The following is an 18,981-nucleotide window of genomic DNA, read 5'->3' as shown; positions in this document are numbered from 1 at the left end:
TAATCACATTAACAATGTTTTGGTTTCTTGTTACTCAAAATATTTAAATAATTTAGATTTGGCCAATTGGAAAATTAGGATATAAGCAAAATTGTAAATTGAGGCTAAGTAATCAACTAGTTTTTCTAGTTCATTTATGATATTGAGTGCATTACATTGTGGAAATCTCCAAGCTGTAACCCCTTAGAACCCCTGTAACCTTTAAAACATTATACTAACACAGTAGTTAAAATACTGTGAGGTATTTTAGAGTACATTTGACAGCAAATTAAACTAATTCTGATCTACTTTGAATTCCTGAAAACAAAAATACGAAAAAAACTCCAATGCCTAATCAAGTTTCAGTGCATTTGTGGGTTAAAAATAATAATCCTCACACTTGGCCAGCATGGAGATTATCCGAGATTCCTTCCTTCTAGACTGTGCCAAATATATATATTTTGGAGAGAATGTGTATTCTCCAGGCCAACAGCTAAGGAAGGCTCTGTAATGCTTTACTTATTTCCAGCTGGCCTCTATAAGAAACAAGAATTCCTAAATTAAGAGAAAATTGTCACTGGCATATAGTTCTTTTTCTTAAAAAAAAACTGATATACTCTATAATGATAAGTACCAATATGTAACAAGGTTAGCAGCATTGACTTGGATAATCTATTTTGGGAGACTGAATGAATTAAACTAAAGTGGTTTAATAAAAGTAGCATTCATATTGGAGAGAGGTGGTCATAAGGAAACTAGCGATGACTTCTACTGGAAATTATTAGCACAACATTCCTATTCATTTATGTATATGTTTGGCTGTTCTATCTTCTCTTTAATAACATGAGTGTGAAACAAGAAAACTAAGGAACAAAAGCTAGGCAGGTTAAAATTTACTAATTTTTTTTGGTCAATGTTTCAGTGTCTTTTAAAAGTAGCCTGTCTTGTTTAACACATAGGTATTTAGAACTCAAATCCATTCTGAGAGGTCAGGCATTTGAAAATTTTTTTGCCTATGTATTTAATTCACTGTTAAGTTCTATAGTTCAAATTGGTTTTGTTTCTTTTTTTTTTCTTTTTGGGTCACACCCAGTGATGTACAAGGGTTACTGCTGGCTCATGCACTCAGGAATTACTCCTGGTGGTGCTCAGGGAACCATATGGGATGCTGGGAACTGAACCCGGGTTGACCGTGTGCAAGGCAAACGCCCTACCCACTGTGCTATTGCTCTAGCCCCAGGTTTTGTCTCTTTAATAAAATTGTACATGTGGTTACAAATCTAGGACATGCATGTGGCAAAATATTACTATATGTCTGATTAACAGAGAACTAGGTATATTTCAAAAGAGTCATCAAAAAAAACCAAAACAATTTTGATATAAGCATACAGATTTATCATCAAAATTATACAAGAATTTGTTTTAAACCAAAAAGTAGTTAATAAAGTCTTGGGATGAGTGGAAATTCTGCTGGTGCTCAGCTTATGAATTACTCTTATTCAACATGATGCCAACTAGTTCCATTCAAGTTGCAGCAGACAGCAGCAACTATCCTCTCTGGCAGTTTTTCTGAACAATTAATACATTATTTTATAAAACACATTAATACATGTGTAATATTTATTATTTATTCTGTAAGAAAAATCTGTCACTTTTTAAAAAATTTAACATAGCATAACATTGTTTCAGGTGTGTATTATAAATCCTTATCTATATATTACAGTCACTACTAAAAGTTCAAATCTATCCTACACTGTACAATCTGCCCCTTTGATCCAATTGTCTCACCCCTACCCTCTCCCTCTCTCTGTTTGTTTACCATTAATCTGATATTATAGTCTCAGCATTTATTTTGGATTAATTTATTTCATTTCCTTATGTATCACATATGAGTGAAATGATGTTGCATTTGAACTCTTAATTTATTTTGCTTAGTATAATATTTAGACTAGGTCCATTCATGTAGTTAAAAATGGCAATGATTCATTGTTTACATAGAATACCTCTTCAGTCATTTATCAATAGAGTACTAGGTTATTTCCAACTATTGGCTACTGTATATAATGCTTCAAAAATATGGGCCACATATATCCTTTGAATTTGTGCTTTAATATTATTACTCGAGTAAATACCCAGAAGTGGGGGTAACTGGTACTAGTACTCCATTTCTTTTTTTAATGTTTTGTGGAATCACACTATACAGACTTCCAGAGTAGTTGTACCAATGTAAAAGAACTATTATAATTCTTGTTGACTTACGAAAGTCTTATTTGTTATAGACTGAGAGTGTCTATGTGTGTGTGGGGTGGGGGGTGGTGGGGTTGAGTGGTCATGATGACAATGTTACTACTTCTCCCTTTGATGCTCACTGTCCCCCAAAACAACTTTGGGGCGTTCTTTATGCCATCCCTTACAAAGAACATAAACATCATTTTTAAAAACTCAGTCACATTTATTCACAAGCAACTTTCCAATAATACTTAAAGGTGAACTCATGGACACCCTCCTATATTGCAGAAGAAAACTGACAGTAAGAATCAAAATAGTAGCACAATCCACTGTAGCACTACCCTCTTGTTGTTCATAGATTTGCTTGAGCGGGCCCAGTAATGTCTCCATTGTGAGACCTGTTGTTACTGTGTTTGGCATATCAAATACTCACAGGCAGCTTGCCAGGATTTTCCGTGTGGACAAGATACTCTCAGCAGCTCGCCGGGTTCTCCAAGAGGGGCAGAGGAATCTAACCCGGGTCGGCCGGGTCAGCTGCGTGCAAGGCAAAGGCCCTATCTGCTGTGCTATTTGCTCCAGCCCATCAAAATAGTATAAATATTTTTGTGTTGTGTAATCCAGAGAATATTAAGCACACTTTATCTGTATTTATAATTACATATATAAATGCATACACATATATTATACATACATCTGGGGAACATAAAGCAACAAAGTGGGAGACTAACACCCAGGAGTGGCTGAGATTAGTACCAGGAATTTTTCTCCATGACTTGGAGGCCAGCCACATGTGCTAGGGGAAAAGGAAGCTCATATAGAGAAGAGAACACCAAATAAAGGGTGTTGTGAGGATCCTCCCAGGGTGGGAGAAGCATGCTGAAAGTAGACTATAGACCAAACATGACTGCCACTCAATGCCTCTCTTGCAAAACACAGGACCCAAAAGAAGAGAGAGAGGACAAGGGGGAATGCCCTGCCACAGAGGCAAGGTGAGATAGGGGGGATGGGGGGGTGGGAAGGATGCTGGGACCTGTGGTGGTGGAGGATGGGCGCTGGTGGAGGGATGGGTACTTGATCATTGTATAACTGAAACCCAAGCACAAAAATTTGTAAGTCTATAACTGTACCTCATGGTGTTTCACCAATAAAAATAAATAAATTAAATAAATAAATGAATAAATAAATAAATAAAACATACCCAGACTGAGAAAACTGGAGAGCTGGAATTTCTGATGTTTCACTATCAGAGGTCTCCATTCTTTACTTGGTTTGCCTCCCCTCGTCAGAAAAAAAAGTCACTCAGGAAACCCTAGAAACCCACCTTCAAAGAACAAACAGAACACCTCCGGTTGCTCCACTACTACCTCCCAGGATCCTCCCAATGCAAGGGGAAAACACTGCTTCAGAGTGGCGGCCTCTCAGATCCAGTGCGTTTCTGTTCACTTTAATGACACTACCTGAATACAACTGAACTTATTGGGAATTCAATTTTTTTAATACAGCTGGGGAAACAGGTAAAACTTTCAGATCTTAAAGATGAGAGCCATGAAAAATTGTTACAATCTGTCAGTGTAGAGAGTGGGACAAACAGTTTGATATCCTATAGTTTGGGGATATTTTGCATGATTTAGAAGACATTTATCTTCTCCAGGTAGGAAGTTAAGTAGCAAGATGGGAATGTATCAAAATAATGGGGGTGAAAGAAAATACAGGAGTTAAGGTGCTTGCCTTGCATGAGCTTTCCCAGGCTTCATTCTTGTCACTGGTAGGAGTGGACCAAAATAAATGGGATTCTTTGCTTTATGAAAGACTTTTCATTATTTCATTTATTATTAGTATAAACTGAGAAGTGCATTTTGAAAGAAAATGTTCAGATATTGCCAAAGATCTCTAGCATATTTTCAGAAATATCGCTTAATTCTAAAAAAACAAGGTCATAATCTTTGAATTTTTGTGATTTCAGGATGATAGGTTCATATTTGCTTAGTTACCCCATAAATTTTCATAATTTATTATTAGAATCATAAGCATCAGTAGACATAAGTTTGATTTCAGTATAAATATTTTTAAGAAAAAATGACTAGTCCCTGAAATTTGAATAATCTAATGTAAACTTTTTCAAAGTCTATATTGTGCTAAATAACAAACTGGCTACATCAGGGATGTAGGAGACATGATCTTTTTGATCATGAGAGGAAAACATACTAGTCTCTCTATGAGATTTACCAAGAACAGAGTAATGTTAATGATATAAAAATTCCTACAGCAGAAAGTATTTGCTTCTCTTTAACTCTGGGTTTCTCATATATGGAGACCACCTCTGAAAGAATGAATGACTTTCCATGATCTTTGGGATGCAAATCTGAGGTATCTTTAAGTTAATTTGAATTCAATATAAAAATGATGGCATGCAAGTCTTCAGTAAATATCTATCTTGTTCACTATTCCAGCTATAGTCAATATTAGATACTTTTTATTCTTAGAGTCTGCTAAAGCATTTGTTCGCTATTATTTCAATTTGAAAGAAAATCCTAACATAATTATGCTTCCCTTAAAAAGTCTGTTAAGCCTCAGGTAGTTTAGCTGTATTAAAACTAACAGTTTGGATATAGGTTACTAGAGCTGCCTGCAAGTCAACACCATTCTCCAAATTTTTTTCAGTTATTTTTGTTCCTTTTGACTTAAGGAGAAAAGTATAGGGGACTGACCCTTGGATATGGCTTAATTATCACAAATTGCAGCACCAGCATCAACAGTTATATACAGATACTTAATTACTTAAGACAGTCTTGACTACATTGATATAGATATGTTTAAACCCATAGGATTTAATAAAGTGTTTCCTTTAAAATTTCACTGTTTTCTTTCCAGAGGAAGAAGTTTCCTTATTCATAGCTTCCCACCAACTATGATGTCATAAAATTTTGTAATGCAATTGAATTTTGACTACTAGAACAAGGTAATATTAGCTAACTGGAGGCTTGCTGAGAATATGAGTTAAGACTCAAATTGTGTTTCGTTTGTCCCACTCTTTATACTGACAGATTATAATCAACTATGTAGAAAATATCTATAGAGGTTCATCAAGACAAAGATCTTGTGAAAATTGGAAGCAGCCTAATCAGACTGCAAAGTCACATATTTTGTATAAGAACCCACTGTAACAAAGATAGAGAAAAGAACATTTTAATATTTTTTTGGGGGGGGGATGAAGAATGGTGCCAGCTAATCTGAATGAAGTTTAAAACGACCTGGAAATATATCTTCTGCCTTTGTAGATTTGCTACAGACATGTCAGTAAGAAATCTTTTATGAAATTATTTTAATTTAATGATTATGCAGTATTAGAATACTCCATAGTTTTATTTAATCATGCTAGATCACTCCTTAGGTGTCTTTGATAATGTTGATTAATTTAGTTGATTATTTCTATTTTGCGGTTCTTTTAAGAAATTAAAATGCCACCTACTAAGGAAAAGGAATACATAATTATGTCTTTAAGGAAAATAGATTAGGTAGATTTCACCAACAGACAGTTTATGTGAAGCAAACTTTTTTAGAAATAATCCAGATATATACATATCTTTTATAAATAAAAAATTACTTATAGAAAAAAATGCAAAAAATTATTGTAAGATACAATTTCAAGATTTCTAACTATTGAATCAAACATAAAATCCTGTTAATGCAACTTCATAGTTAGAAAGTGATGCTTTAATTTTTGTATTTCTTTTTAACAGAGTATACTGAATAAAACTGTTGCAGTAGAAGTTAAAATAACATACTTATAATACCATGCTATCAATATAATATATGCTTCTAGCATTATTTGCAACTCTATCATCACTAGATTCTATCCTCCAAAACTATTAATCATGTAAGAGTAATTATATGCAATTTCAGGTTAGCAAAATTTACTTGAGTAAGTATAACCCACTTAATACTACAAGAGTTAGTACTATGAATGCTTAATGAAAGATCAAATTTTGAATAACAGTTAGATGCATAACACTCTTATATTTGACCCTTTTTTGACTATGAAAACAAGTTGCAGTTCAAATAAAGGCAGAAAATTATATTTTATAGACATAATGAACTGTTGTTTCTTAAGTCACTGATCCTTAACTAGTAAACAAGTAAATACAGAATTATAGTATCAGGAAAGAGTCACAGGTTATATCTATATACTATAGATATTCTTGTGACATATAATTGTGTTGATAGTTAAAGCAAAGAAACTACATGTGATTTAGCTGGAGTCACTATATGAGTTCTTTTTTTTTTGTTTTTGAGTAGGGGTGGTTGGGCACACCCAGCTACACTCAGGGGTTGAACCGAGATTAGCATATGCAAGGCTGTACTATCAATCGATTAGCAATCCTACTGGCTGTACTATCCAGCTCCACATAACCTGTTCTACAGCTTTTTCCACCATTCACAGAAAACCACCCAAAACAGAAGTGCTAGAAACCAGACTGATATAAATGCAGTGAAACACAATTTGAGTCTTAACTCATATTCTCAGTAAGCCTCCATTTAGCTAATATTACCTTGTTCCAGTGTCATCAATTCAATTACATTAAAACACTGGGAAAAACAGACTATTAAGGAAGAAAGCAAGGAGAGCTAGACTTTTTGGAGGGTCTATTGAGTATTCCTAGTTATAGACAAATGATTGATTTTAAGTCTCTGTAATTTTATCAATAGTTTTGAAATACTGGTAAGATGTTAAACTGGATGAATTGACCTCAAAGAAGGTAAGATACAGATGGTAAGAATAAGGACCTAGGTTTTCTCTGCCATTGTTTATGTTCTTCATTATAACACTAATTTTAGGAATAAAATGGAGGGATGAAGTTCACTTAGGTGACTGTTTTCAATTTGTGCATGCTGATTACTAACACGAAATGGAACATAGCACAACATTAAAGGAAAACAAGAGCTCAATACACTGGCTCTCTTAGGGAAACAAGGACGTCAACAAACCTAGGTAAAATATTGTGGTATAAAGAAGAATATTTGGAGCTGGAATAACCTCATATGCTTTGCATGCAGGAGGCCTGGATTCAATCCTGACCATGGTTCCCTGCAAAGTGCTGGGTGTGGCTCCAAAACACATATAGATATCATAGACAGACACACATGTAGTTGATCCATTAGCTTCTTTCCTTACAAAGGCTGTTTTAGCTAGGTGGCAAAAGAACACTAGGGAAAAAAAGTTCATTCAAAGTAATTCAAACAAATATGTTTAAATATTATGTACATATATTTTAGGCTTAGTAATAGTTCAGGAAAATCACCCCAAAATATGTCAAAGGGATATACTGACTATTTTAAATTAGAATTTCTTAAGAAATAGCTAGAGCAGGAACTTCTCTACCTTACTGGAAACAGGAAATACATTTCTTTTACAGTAAGTACCTCCTTGTACAATGAGGACATCTTTATCAACACAAAAGAAATGCTGAGTCTGTTTTGGCTACAGAAATAAATCATCTAATTTATACTAAATTTGTGTACAAAAAAAAAACAAGATTCGGTTAACTTACTTTTAGACAAATGTTATTCTTTTTTATTTCTTCAGAACTCTTATTCCTGTAGCATCTCTGTGTACCTGAAAGTTGTCTTTCCTGTTAACATTTGACTCTTGTGTTGTCCCCCGCCCCCACCCACCCACCCACCCCGCATTGTAAGGCTCAAGTAGGATAAGGGAAGATTTGACTCAAAAAAAAAAAAAAAAAAAAACCTGTCTTGAGACAGAGAACCTACTACTGCACAATGCTTTCTCTCCAGAACTGATACGTTGACAGGATTCTGTGGGCTATCAAAAGCCAGATAAAGGTAAGAATTAAGAATTCTTCTGACATACTTCTACCTGAAAGCCACTGGAAATGTAATGATGTGTTTTCTTTACTAAACTGAGATTAGCAGAAGGAGTAAAAAACTGAGGGGGAGAGATCCCTAGGTTTAGTGAGCCTGGTTAGTTGGTATCTGCACTGTGTCTATTTTCAAATATGGTCACTATTTTTATCCCCTATTTTATGAACCAGGGAGAAAATGTTTCTCTTTTCAGACTCTATATTTCATTCTAAATAAAAATAACATTATACAAGTCAGAAGAATTTACCTTGAATTTTAACTTTATTTCTTCAGCAGCTCCCTTAATTTGAGTACAAATAATAAGGGAATGGATTAAGTGAAAGATTTTTTTCAAGAAACATAAATACAAATATCACTTTTAATTATGAGACTCCTAGGACAGAAGAAACATGCATTGCTCTAAGTTGTAAGGTTTTTTTTTTTTTATTATTTATTTTAAGGGTGAGGCACACCTAGCAGTGCTCAAGGATCACTCCTTTTCGGACACCAGGTACAAGGCAAGTGCCTACCTGCTGTATTATCTCTCCAGCCTGAAAGTTTTAAATTTTACAAGGTCTTTCAGGTGCAAAGGGGAGAGCCTAAAAAAAAAGAGAGCCTTTTTTAAAATTGTAGGAGACTATAAAGTACCTACCCCGAATTACACCTTACATAAATATTTCAGGTATTCCTCTTATTTCTATATATACTTACATGTAATAATTATGTGACTTTTTATCCTTGAGATGATACTACCAAAATCAATTTGAACAAGAACTCTAAGTGCTTAATTTTTAAATTTCTAAAAACTATTAGGCATAGAGACACAAAGCTAAATATTTTACAAGTTCTTATGATCTAGGATAGTTTTTTGTTAAATAAAAGGTAAGTTTTAAGTTTGTTGATTTAAGTAGAAGAGCCTAGTCTTTAGAGTCTTTCAGAGTTTATTAAACAAGTAAGCTCATGTTAACTGTTAGTAAACTGTCAATGAGAAAAATGACAGAATGGATTGCTTTGTCTCAAAAACATTGTGACAAATAAGTGACAGATGTAATTATAATGACTGATAAATGTGTCTGAAAATTATGTCCCCCCGAATATCCAGAAGATGGCAGTGGTGTAGAAAGACCTCAAGATTCTGCTTTCCATGGACACCACCATTACATACCTACATCTAAGACATTCTCTCCAAGAACACAAAGGTAGGAGCAGAAAACAATTAGCTGACAACTCCACCCTGACTCACAGTAAGGCAGGCAAAGAGATCCTCAATCCCTGGTATATACATCAGAGAGATAAAGCACCCTAAATGTGTGGCATTGATAATCAGAAAAATGCAAGTCCAGGAAAATAGAAAAACTTCTTTCAGAAGTCCACATACTCTGAGACCCAAAGAAGAGTGAGAAGTTTGGAAGGCACTGGGTCTAGTATGAATGAATTTCAGTAACTGAGCTGAGGAGTTTGAGAACAGTTAGAACCCTCTCTTGAAAGAAAGCTGGTAAGAGACACTTCTTTTCTGCTTTAATCCACATTATTGGTAGAGACTAATGTATGTGGGTTAAAGTGGCACTGCCCTTCAAAATTCTGTCAACAGATATTTAGGCTAGTGGCTGTAAAAATCCAAATGACAGAGAACATCAGGTGGGTTGTGCCTCCCTGCACCAAGGCAGCTGTTTTAACTAATAGAAGAAAGACTATAAATGGAATGGGTAAAAGCAGCCTACCTGATAAAAAGTTCCAAGTTGACTCTAACATACACAGAACTGAAGAAGACAATCATTGAACCCAAAAGATATATTAGAGGAATTTAAGAATTTAAGGAATTTAAATACCTTATTTTAAGTATTTAAGGAATAAATGAGTTAGATAGAATTTGTTCAAACAGAGTAACAATACTAAAGAGAAAGACGAGATAATAGCAGGTAGAAAACTCATTTAAACAAATAGCTAAAAAACTCCCTAACCTATTTGGAGGAAACAGACATCTAATTCCACAAGCACAGAGTTTCCAACCAAAATAATGCAAATAAACCTCCAACAGGTACTTTATAATTAAAATGTAAAAATAAAAGATAAAGAGATTAAAAACAGAAAAGTATGTTCATAAAGCCGTCAGCAAATTTCTTTTGACCAGGAGTTTTGCCTTTTAGTTGCAAAGGCAAAATGTACATTCAAAAGCACTCCAATGTTATTTAAAATTTATAGAAATAAAAGAATAAAAGAACTTTTTAGGCAAGCAAAAGGATAAAAGACAAAAAGCTACATCATAAATTAAGTCTATAATAATTATTTAAGGAAACAACAGTGAAAGGAGGAAAGGAAAATTTACCTTTCTATTTAAATACAGTTAAATACATAGGAAAATATACATAAAATTCATGATAAACACAAAATCAAACTTCACAGTAGAAAATAATTGTATTTTTCTGAGCAAAAGATAATGCCCAACCGAACTACATCTGGACTGTGTATTTAACTATGGTGCTATGCCACCCGGGGAGGGGAAGTGTTTCTGTCCCTCCACCTGTCTCCCTCTGTGGTGGCGACATGGTGGCCTGCATTTTTTAGAGCCTAATGAACAGCCAGGTATGTGACTGCATTGATGAGGCCTGTGGGACTTCATGGGATTGGGGGTGGAATCGGCCCTGCTCCCCGCCATGACAATGCTCTGGGTTGCCACCCTCAAACACCTCCTCCGGCTTCTGACCAACCATGAACCCAGAGGCACACCAATCTCAGAACCCAGGGGCTTCTGGCAGTAATCCCTCTAGGTTATTACTAAAATATTAGAAATCCAAATTCGCGTGGCCACACAACATCTTATGCTCTTCATAATCATTAGAAAACATAAAAAGTTTTCTAATGATGACTTTGTGGCAGATCTGAATGTTGGGGAAAATTCCAAATAACAGTGGTGGGTCTTTTTTTTTGATATCAATATCTCCAATTTTAATTTAACTTTTTAAAAAAAATTTTATTAGTGAAACACCATGAAGTACAGTTGTAGACTTGCAAATTTTTGTGCTTGGGTTTCAGTTATACAATGATCGAGTACCCATCCCTCCACCAGTGCCCATTTTCCACCACCACGGGTCCCAGTATCCCTCCCACCCACCATTCCCCCCATCCTGGGAGGATCCTCCCAAAACCCTTTATTTGGTGCTCCCTTTTCCCCTAGCATATGTGGCTGGCCTCTAAGCACTGGAGTAAAATTCCTGGTAATAATCTCGGCCACTCTTGAGTGTTAGACTCCTATTTTGTTACTTTATGTTCCCCAGATGAATGTAATCTTTCTATGTTTATCCCTCTCTTTCTGACTCATTTCACTTAACATGATACTTTCCATGTAGTACCACTTGTATGTAAATTTCATGACTTCATCTTTTCTAACAGCTACATAGTACTCCATTGTGTAAATGTACCAAAGTTTCTTTAACCAGTCATTGTTCTCGGGCACTCAGGTTTTTTCCAGATTCTGGCTATTATAAAGAGTGCTGCAATGAACAAACAAGTGCAGATGTCACTTCGACTATACTTTTTTGCCTCTCTGTGATATATTCCCAGGAGTGATATTGCTGGATCAAAGGGAGCTCAATTTCTAATTTTTTGAGAATCATCCATTCTGTTTTCCAAAAGGGCTGAACCAGTCAGCATTCCCACCAGCAGTGGTGGAGGGTCCCTTTCTCGCCACATCCACACCAACACAGGTTGCTTTTGTTCTTTTGGATGTGGGCCAGTCTCTGTGGTGTGAAATGATATCTCATTGTGGTTTTGATCTGCATCTCCCTGATGACTAATGATGTAGAGCACTTGTATAGTAATGTTGCAGGCTATAAAATCAATACCCAAAAGTCCATGGCTTTTGTCATAAAATTGAATGTGATCAACATGAGAGAGAGAGTAAAGTGGAAATCTGCCACACAGGTAGGGGGTGGGTGGGGGGTATACTGGGGTTCTTGGTGGTGGAAAATGTGCACTGGTGAAAGGACAGGTGTTTGATCATTGTATGACTGACCGAGACTGGAACTGAAAGGCTTTGTTGCTGTTTTCACGGTGATTCAACAAATAAAATATATATATGTATATATATATATAAAAGAAAATAATTGGATTTTAAACATGAACTGGAAGAAAACTATCAAAATGCAAGAGCAGAAATGTAAACAAAATATCAGAAATTAAAAACGTATTACTATATATCTAAAGCATTATACAGACTCAATGCAAAAATTAAGAAAAATCATGCACAAAAGTTTACTCAAAAATGGATTAAATGCTTAAATATAAGAGCTGAAATTAAATACATAGGAGAAGACAAAATATAAGCAATTTAATCATTGTTTTCAGACTTTACTCCAGTGATAAGGGAAACAAGTGGATTTCATCAAACAACAGATTTGATGAGTTTGCTCTAAAAAATATACAAAGACATAATGAAATAACACAAAAATTTTAAATATGCTGGGCCCTCCCATGAAGATAAATAGGTAGCCAGCCAACAGGAAAAAGACACTCACTACCTCATTATTAGGGACATGCAAATCAAAGAACTGTTGTTTTGTAGGTGTGAGAATAGGTATACTCTACATCAGTATTGGTGAGGGTGTAGAGACAAGGGAACCCTTGCATGTTGTTAGTATAAACATAAATTGTTGCAGACATTGTGGAGATTCTTCCTTATGGTCCAATTTTTCCATTTCTGAGAATTTACCCAGAGAATATAAAAATACCACTTTAAAGAGGGATATATGAGCCCCGTGTTCACTGTAATAATATTTATAGTAGATAGTATTTGGAAACAGAAGAACCCCTCAAACGATGCTTGCATAATAAAAATGTGGCACATATTCTCAAAGCTACTACTCAGCACAAATGAATAACATGGTTGGACCTTTGTGAAATAAGTTACATAGAGGAAGGAATACACAAACCATAAGATTTCTTTTGGAGATTGTAAATAAGGAGATGAAAAAATAAACTAAAAGAAGAACAAAGTAGTAGTTACCACTAGGGAAAGAATTGGACTTTCAGTGGTGAGCTTAATGTCTTAAATACAGATAGAGAGTGTTTTAATATCATTTACCTCAACTGGAAACAGCATTACATTCCCAAGGTTTCTTACTCAAATGTCATAGTTCATGATATCCAGGAGTCAGACGTGGCCAGACAGCTTTAAATAACTAAGCATGTCTTTTAGAGTCAGTAAAATCCTCTGGGGGGGTGGGGAAAGCCTAGTTCACTAGGAAATGTACTTCTTAGCAGGCTCAAGAATCTTAGGATAGGGGCTGGAGTGATAGTACAACAGGTAGGGCATTTGCCTTGCATGCGGCCAACCCAGGTTCAGTTCCCAACATCCCATATGGTCCCCTGAGCATCACCGGGTGTGACCCAAATCACTCCCCCCTCAAAAAAAAGAATCTTAGGATACTGTGGGAACCTCAAAAATATTTACCCCAAATCTCTCAATACTCTGATGAGTATTGAAATCTTAGTATTATTATTTTTTTTTTTTAGTTTTTTTTTAGTTTTTTTTCTTTTTTTTATTAGTGAAAAACCATGAGGTACAGTTATAGGCTTACAAATTTTGTGCTTGGGTTTCAGTTATACAATGATCAAGTCCCCATACCTCCACCAGTGCCCGTCATCCATCCCCATGGGTCCCAGCATCCCCCCCACCCTCATCCCCCCCATCCCCCCGTCCCATCCTGCCTCTGTGGCAGGGTATTCCCCCTTGTTCTCTCTCTCTTCTTTTGGGTACTGTGTTTTGCAAGAGAGGCTTTGAGTGGCAATCATGTTTGGTCTATCGACTACTTTTAGCATGCTTCTCCCACCCTGGGAGGGCCCTCACAACACCCTTCATTTGGTACTCTCTTCTCTATCTGAGCTTCCTTTTCACCTAGAGCCTGTGGCTGGCCTTCCATTCATGGAGCAAAATTCCTGGTACTAATCTCAGCCATTCCTGTGTGTCACTCTCCCTTTTTGTTGCTTTATGTTCCCCAGATGAATGCAATCTTTCTGTGTCTATCCCGCTCTTTCTGACTCATTTCGCTTAACATGATACTTTCCATGTAGTACCACTTGTATGTAAATTTCATAACTTCATCTTTTCTAACAGCTACATAGTACTCCATTGTGTAAATGTACCAAAGTTTCTTTAACCAGTCATCTGTTCTTGGGCACTCAGGTTTTTTCCAGATTCTGGCTATTGTAAAGAGTGCTGCAATGAACAAACAATTGCAGATGTCACTTCGACTAACTTTCGCAAAGAAGAAATTCGAATGGCAAAAAGGCACATGAGAAAATGCTCTACATCACTAATCATCAGAGAGATGCAGATCAAAACCACAATGAGATATCATTTCACACCACAGAGACTGGGCCACATCCACAAGAACAAAAGCAACCGGTGCTAGCGCGGATGTGGCGAGAAAGGGACCCTCCTTCACTGCTGGTGGGAATGCCGGCTGGTCCAACCCTTTTGGAAAACAGTATGGACGACTCTCAAAAAATTAGAATTTGATCTGCCATTTGACCCAGCTATAGCACTCCTGGAAATCTTAGTATTATTTTTGAGCTGCAAAAGCTTTTTTTTAGAGTACAATATAAGATTTCTTATACAAAGTTAGGAAAACCATAGTTAATAGGGCCCATTAATTACCATTCTTCTGCATAGATGCAAAAAAAGGTCAAATTTATTGGAATTAAACTAATTTTGCAAACAAATTATTTTTTGGTCATTTTCTCTGATAAAAATGGTGATAACTGGAGAAGCAAAATGTTTTAGTAAAACACATTTAGTGTGAGCCAGAAAGAGAGGGATAGACATAAAAAGATTGTATTCACCTGGGTAACATAAAGTAACAAAATAAGAGACTAACACCCAAGAACAGCTGTGATAAATACCAGGAGGTTCACTCCATGGCTTCGAGGCCAGCCACACACTCCAGGGGTAAAGGCAGCTCAGATAGAAAAGGGAGCACCAAATAAAGGGTGCTGGGAAGATCTGTCCAGTATGGGAGATGCATGCTGAAAGTAGACTCTAGACCGAACATGATTGCCACCCAGTGCCTCTTCTGCAAACCACAGCACTCAAAAGGAGAAAGAGAACAAAAGGGAGTGCCCTGCCACAGAGGCAGGGTGGGATGGGGGATGGGGGTGGGAGGGATACTGGGATTGGTGGGGGTGGAGAATGGGCACTGGTGGTGGGATGGGTACTCGATCATTGTATAACTGAAACCCAAGCACAAAAACTTGTAAGTCTACAACTGTACCTCATGGTGTTTCACTAATAAAAATAAAATAAAATAAATAAATAAATAATAACACATTTAGGATATTGAATACTGGCAGAATTCTAAATATCCTGAATTCTCAATTCCTGTAACATCTGGCTCATAGTCACCAAACTAATATTCTCAGTTTATATCCCATTATTCCATTGTTTCCAGGCAAAAGTTAACTATCTTGATTATAAACTTCAAAGAAACCACCTTAATACTTACATCATATTACATAGACAATCTTTGGGCCTGCTGCATGGACCACCCAAGATGCTTACTGGAAAATCCAGTCCTCGGAGACATGGGCATCTCTTCAAGTACTACCTTCTCTATTTCCTGATCCTACTTTATGCCTTCTGCGCTGAGTAGTCTGCCTATATCTTTAAAACAAGAATTTTGTCTGTTCCTAATTTCACTCATGTGGAACAAACAATGCAAGGAGATTCAACGGTTTAGTTGATTTCTTTACACAATGAAGGAGTCTCAATCTCCCCTGTGCCTATTGATTTCCAAGCCAATGTCCATCTCTGTCATCCTATTCTATTTCTCTCTTAGAATTAGGAAAATATAAATTATATGTGGTTAATTTAGAATTATCTTGTCCCCCAAAATTGTTTACTCTTAAATGTGTTGTTTTCTTAGTTAATTTACCAAATTAAAGTTGCATAAACTGAGTGGAGTAACTTCAAATTTCCTAGTCAAGGATTTTTATAAATATATCCTTTAAAAAGTGTCAGTACGTGCAACACTATTTACAATAGCCCAAATCAGGAAACAACCCAAGAACAGATGAATGGGGGTGGCGAACTATTGTATGACTAAAATGTAATCATGAAAATTTGTAAGTCTGTAACTGTATCTCAGAGTGATTCATTAAAAAAGGCTATATTTTAAAATGAAATAAAACACAAATGTAAGAGAAGAAGAGAGGAAGATGAGAAACAGAGATGAGAAACAGATAAAGAGTAACAAAACATGTTGCCCTCAAAACATGTTGTCTAGATTTGGCTTTCCTTTTGAATTCAAAGGGACAGAAGCATAATGCTGGCAGCTTTTGAATTAGATGGCACATAGAAAAGTCAGCCCTATTGTCACTGGCATACTAAATGAAAAGAAGGATAAACCAAATTGTACTATACAAGAGATACCACATATATGATTACAAATATACAACAGTCAATCTTGAGAAAGAACAAGCTTAGATTTCAGGACTCTGATCAAACTTTATGGATGAGTCTACCATTTGCTCGAGCGGGCCCAGTAACGTCTCCATTGGAGACTTTGTTGTTACTGTGTCTGGCATATCGAATACCCTCGGTAGCTTGCCGGGCTCTCCGAGAGGGGCGGAGGAATCGAACTCGGGTCGGCCATGTTGGCTGCGTGCAAGGCAGACGCCCTACCCGCTGTGCTATCGCTCCAGAGTCTACCATTACTGGGTTCAAATTTCAAAAGAAACAACTGCATAGTGTTTTGTATAGCCATTGAAAACTGGACTGTATGTGATGCCTTGGCTTTTTTATTAGTGAAACACCACGAGGTACAGTTGTAGATTTACAATTTTTTTGTGCTTGGGTTTCGATTATACAATGATCAAATACCCATCCCTCCACCAGTGCCCATTTTCCACCACCATGGATAATATCCCTCCCACCCCCATCACCCCCATCCAATCCTGCTTCTGTGACAAGGCATTCCCTTTTGCTCTCTCTCCTTTTGGGTGTTGTGGTCTGCAAAAGAGGCATTGAGTGGCAAACATGTTCAGTCCATAGTCTACTTTCAACATGCATCTCCCCTCCTGGGAGGATCCTCCAAACACCCTTTATCTATTCTACTCCTAATCTAATAAAGTAAGTTCTTGAAATCAAAAAATAAATGAATAAAATAAAAAAAATAAAAAAGCTATGGTCCATTTATACCATGGAATACTACTTGATCATAAGAAAAGTCATGCAATTTTTCTGATACATAAAAGGATACGGAGAGTATAATGCTGAGTGAAATGAGGGAGAGGGGCAGAAACATAATGATTATACTCATTTGCAGGAAATAAAGAAACGTAGTAGGGGAACTAATGCTCAAAGACAATATAAATGAAAGGCAAGAAAACAAGTCCTTAGTAGTAATCTTGCCACTGTAAAAAGAGGAGGGGGTAGGTTAGGGAAGGGACGATTATGACAATGATAGAGGGTAGTGGTCACTCTGGACAGGAATTGGTGCTAAAAAGAGGTAAAACAACATGCAGGATACCAAATAAGTTAGTGTTATAAACTACAATGTCTAAAAGAAAAAGGAAACAATGTCTGCCAGAGGGGCAGGCTGGAAGGCATAAAGGGACATCAGTGGAGGGAAGTGGACACTGATGCTTGACACTGTAACCCTGAAACAATCATGAATGACTTTGTAATTCATAGTGGTTCAATAAAGTTAAAAATATCGTGTCAACATGAATGTTGTAAGTTGTGCAAGGAGAGAACAATTTGTTGAGATCTGACATGATATTTGTATGCAAATTTTTGTTAGGAAAGGCATGAACAATTACAAAAAATAGATTTTTATGCCTTATGTATTTATTTCTTTGACAAGTTGCTGATTTCTGGAGAAAATCCTTTAGGTTATTTATTTATATACATACACCACATTCTTTGCCACCACATTTTAAAAAAATGTATAATATAAAAGGAGAGGAGTCATTGTTTTCTAAGAACTAGAATTTTGTGATTTGATGAACTAGCACAGCTAAATATGGCAAGGGAACTACTTGATCAGCATTTACATCTGAAAGTTGTTTTCACCTAATTACAATCAGGCTCTTATCTTAAAATATGGGTTTTATTAATTCTTTCTAGAATTAATAAAGTTATTTTGCACACTTCACTTTTAAATATTCAATTATAATATGAAATTATTGCCCAAAGAATTGTGTCTTCTTGATTTAACCACAGAACTCCAGGAATTTAGTTCTTTCCCATTTCTTCCTAATCCAACCCCAAACATGGGTGGGAAGAAGAATCACTTACCTCTGATGATGGCAGATGCCCTTGGTTTGGTTCTGCTCTTATATTCCCTAATTACATATTCAAACTATCTGATAATATACTGATGAGTTTTGTGCAAAAAAAAAATTGACACAAAACTTGTATCAGCAAAAAGTAGCCAAATTTTTTTTTTAAAAAACCTAATAGCTATAAGAGCTTTCATTGCATGTTTTATCTTTCTTCATTTTAATACAGTGCTATAGTGAGCATGATCACAAGCAGGATCTGAACCTGGAAAAGTAATTCCCATGGTCATGTGTACAAAGGAGGAAATTGTCTGGGGACGGGGCAGCACAACCCCAGTGTACCAAAGTGTATGTTCAATTTTAGATAACCACAGTCTCCACCTACATGCTGACACTGACATTTAATAGCAAGAACATACATGATGATCCTGACCTTAGACCAGTCACCCATTCGCCATACGTAGCATTTTGAGTAGTCTTCACAGTCCTCGGCCTCCCTGGGTCTGGTGGACAGGACACATTTCTTTCTTGGGTTTGTGCACCTCACAGTCCGATGGCGGACACCTTTGCCACACTTGACTGAGCACTGGGAGACAGGGACCAGAGAGTTTGTACAAAGTCAGTGATTTCAGATCA

The 18,981-nt window shown here is 36.3% G+C and overlaps 1 protein-coding gene across 1 annotated transcript in view; it reads right to left on the bottom strand.

Moving 5' to 3' along the window:
* ADAMTS19 (ADAM metallopeptidase with thrombospondin type 1 motif 19) overlaps window positions 1–18,981 on the bottom strand; it is a 248,810-nt gene that overhangs the window by 13,617 nt on the left and 216,212 nt on the right. Inside the window, exon 22 of the mRNA XM_056124756.1 lies at window positions 18,779–18,931. Within this exon, the coding sequence (XP_055980731.1) occupies window positions 18,779–18,931 (153 nt within the window). The remainder of the gene's footprint in view (window positions 1–18,778; window positions 18,932–18,981) is intronic.

This window comes from Sorex fumeus, unplaced genomic scaffold (assembly GCF_029834395.1).
Source record: "Sorex fumeus unplaced genomic scaffold, SorFum_2.1 ptg000051l, whole genome shotgun sequence".
Taxonomy (NCBI): Eukaryota; Metazoa; Chordata; class Mammalia; order Eulipotyphla; family Soricidae; genus Sorex; species Sorex fumeus.
This window is presented reverse-complemented; position numbering and strand designations above follow the sequence as displayed.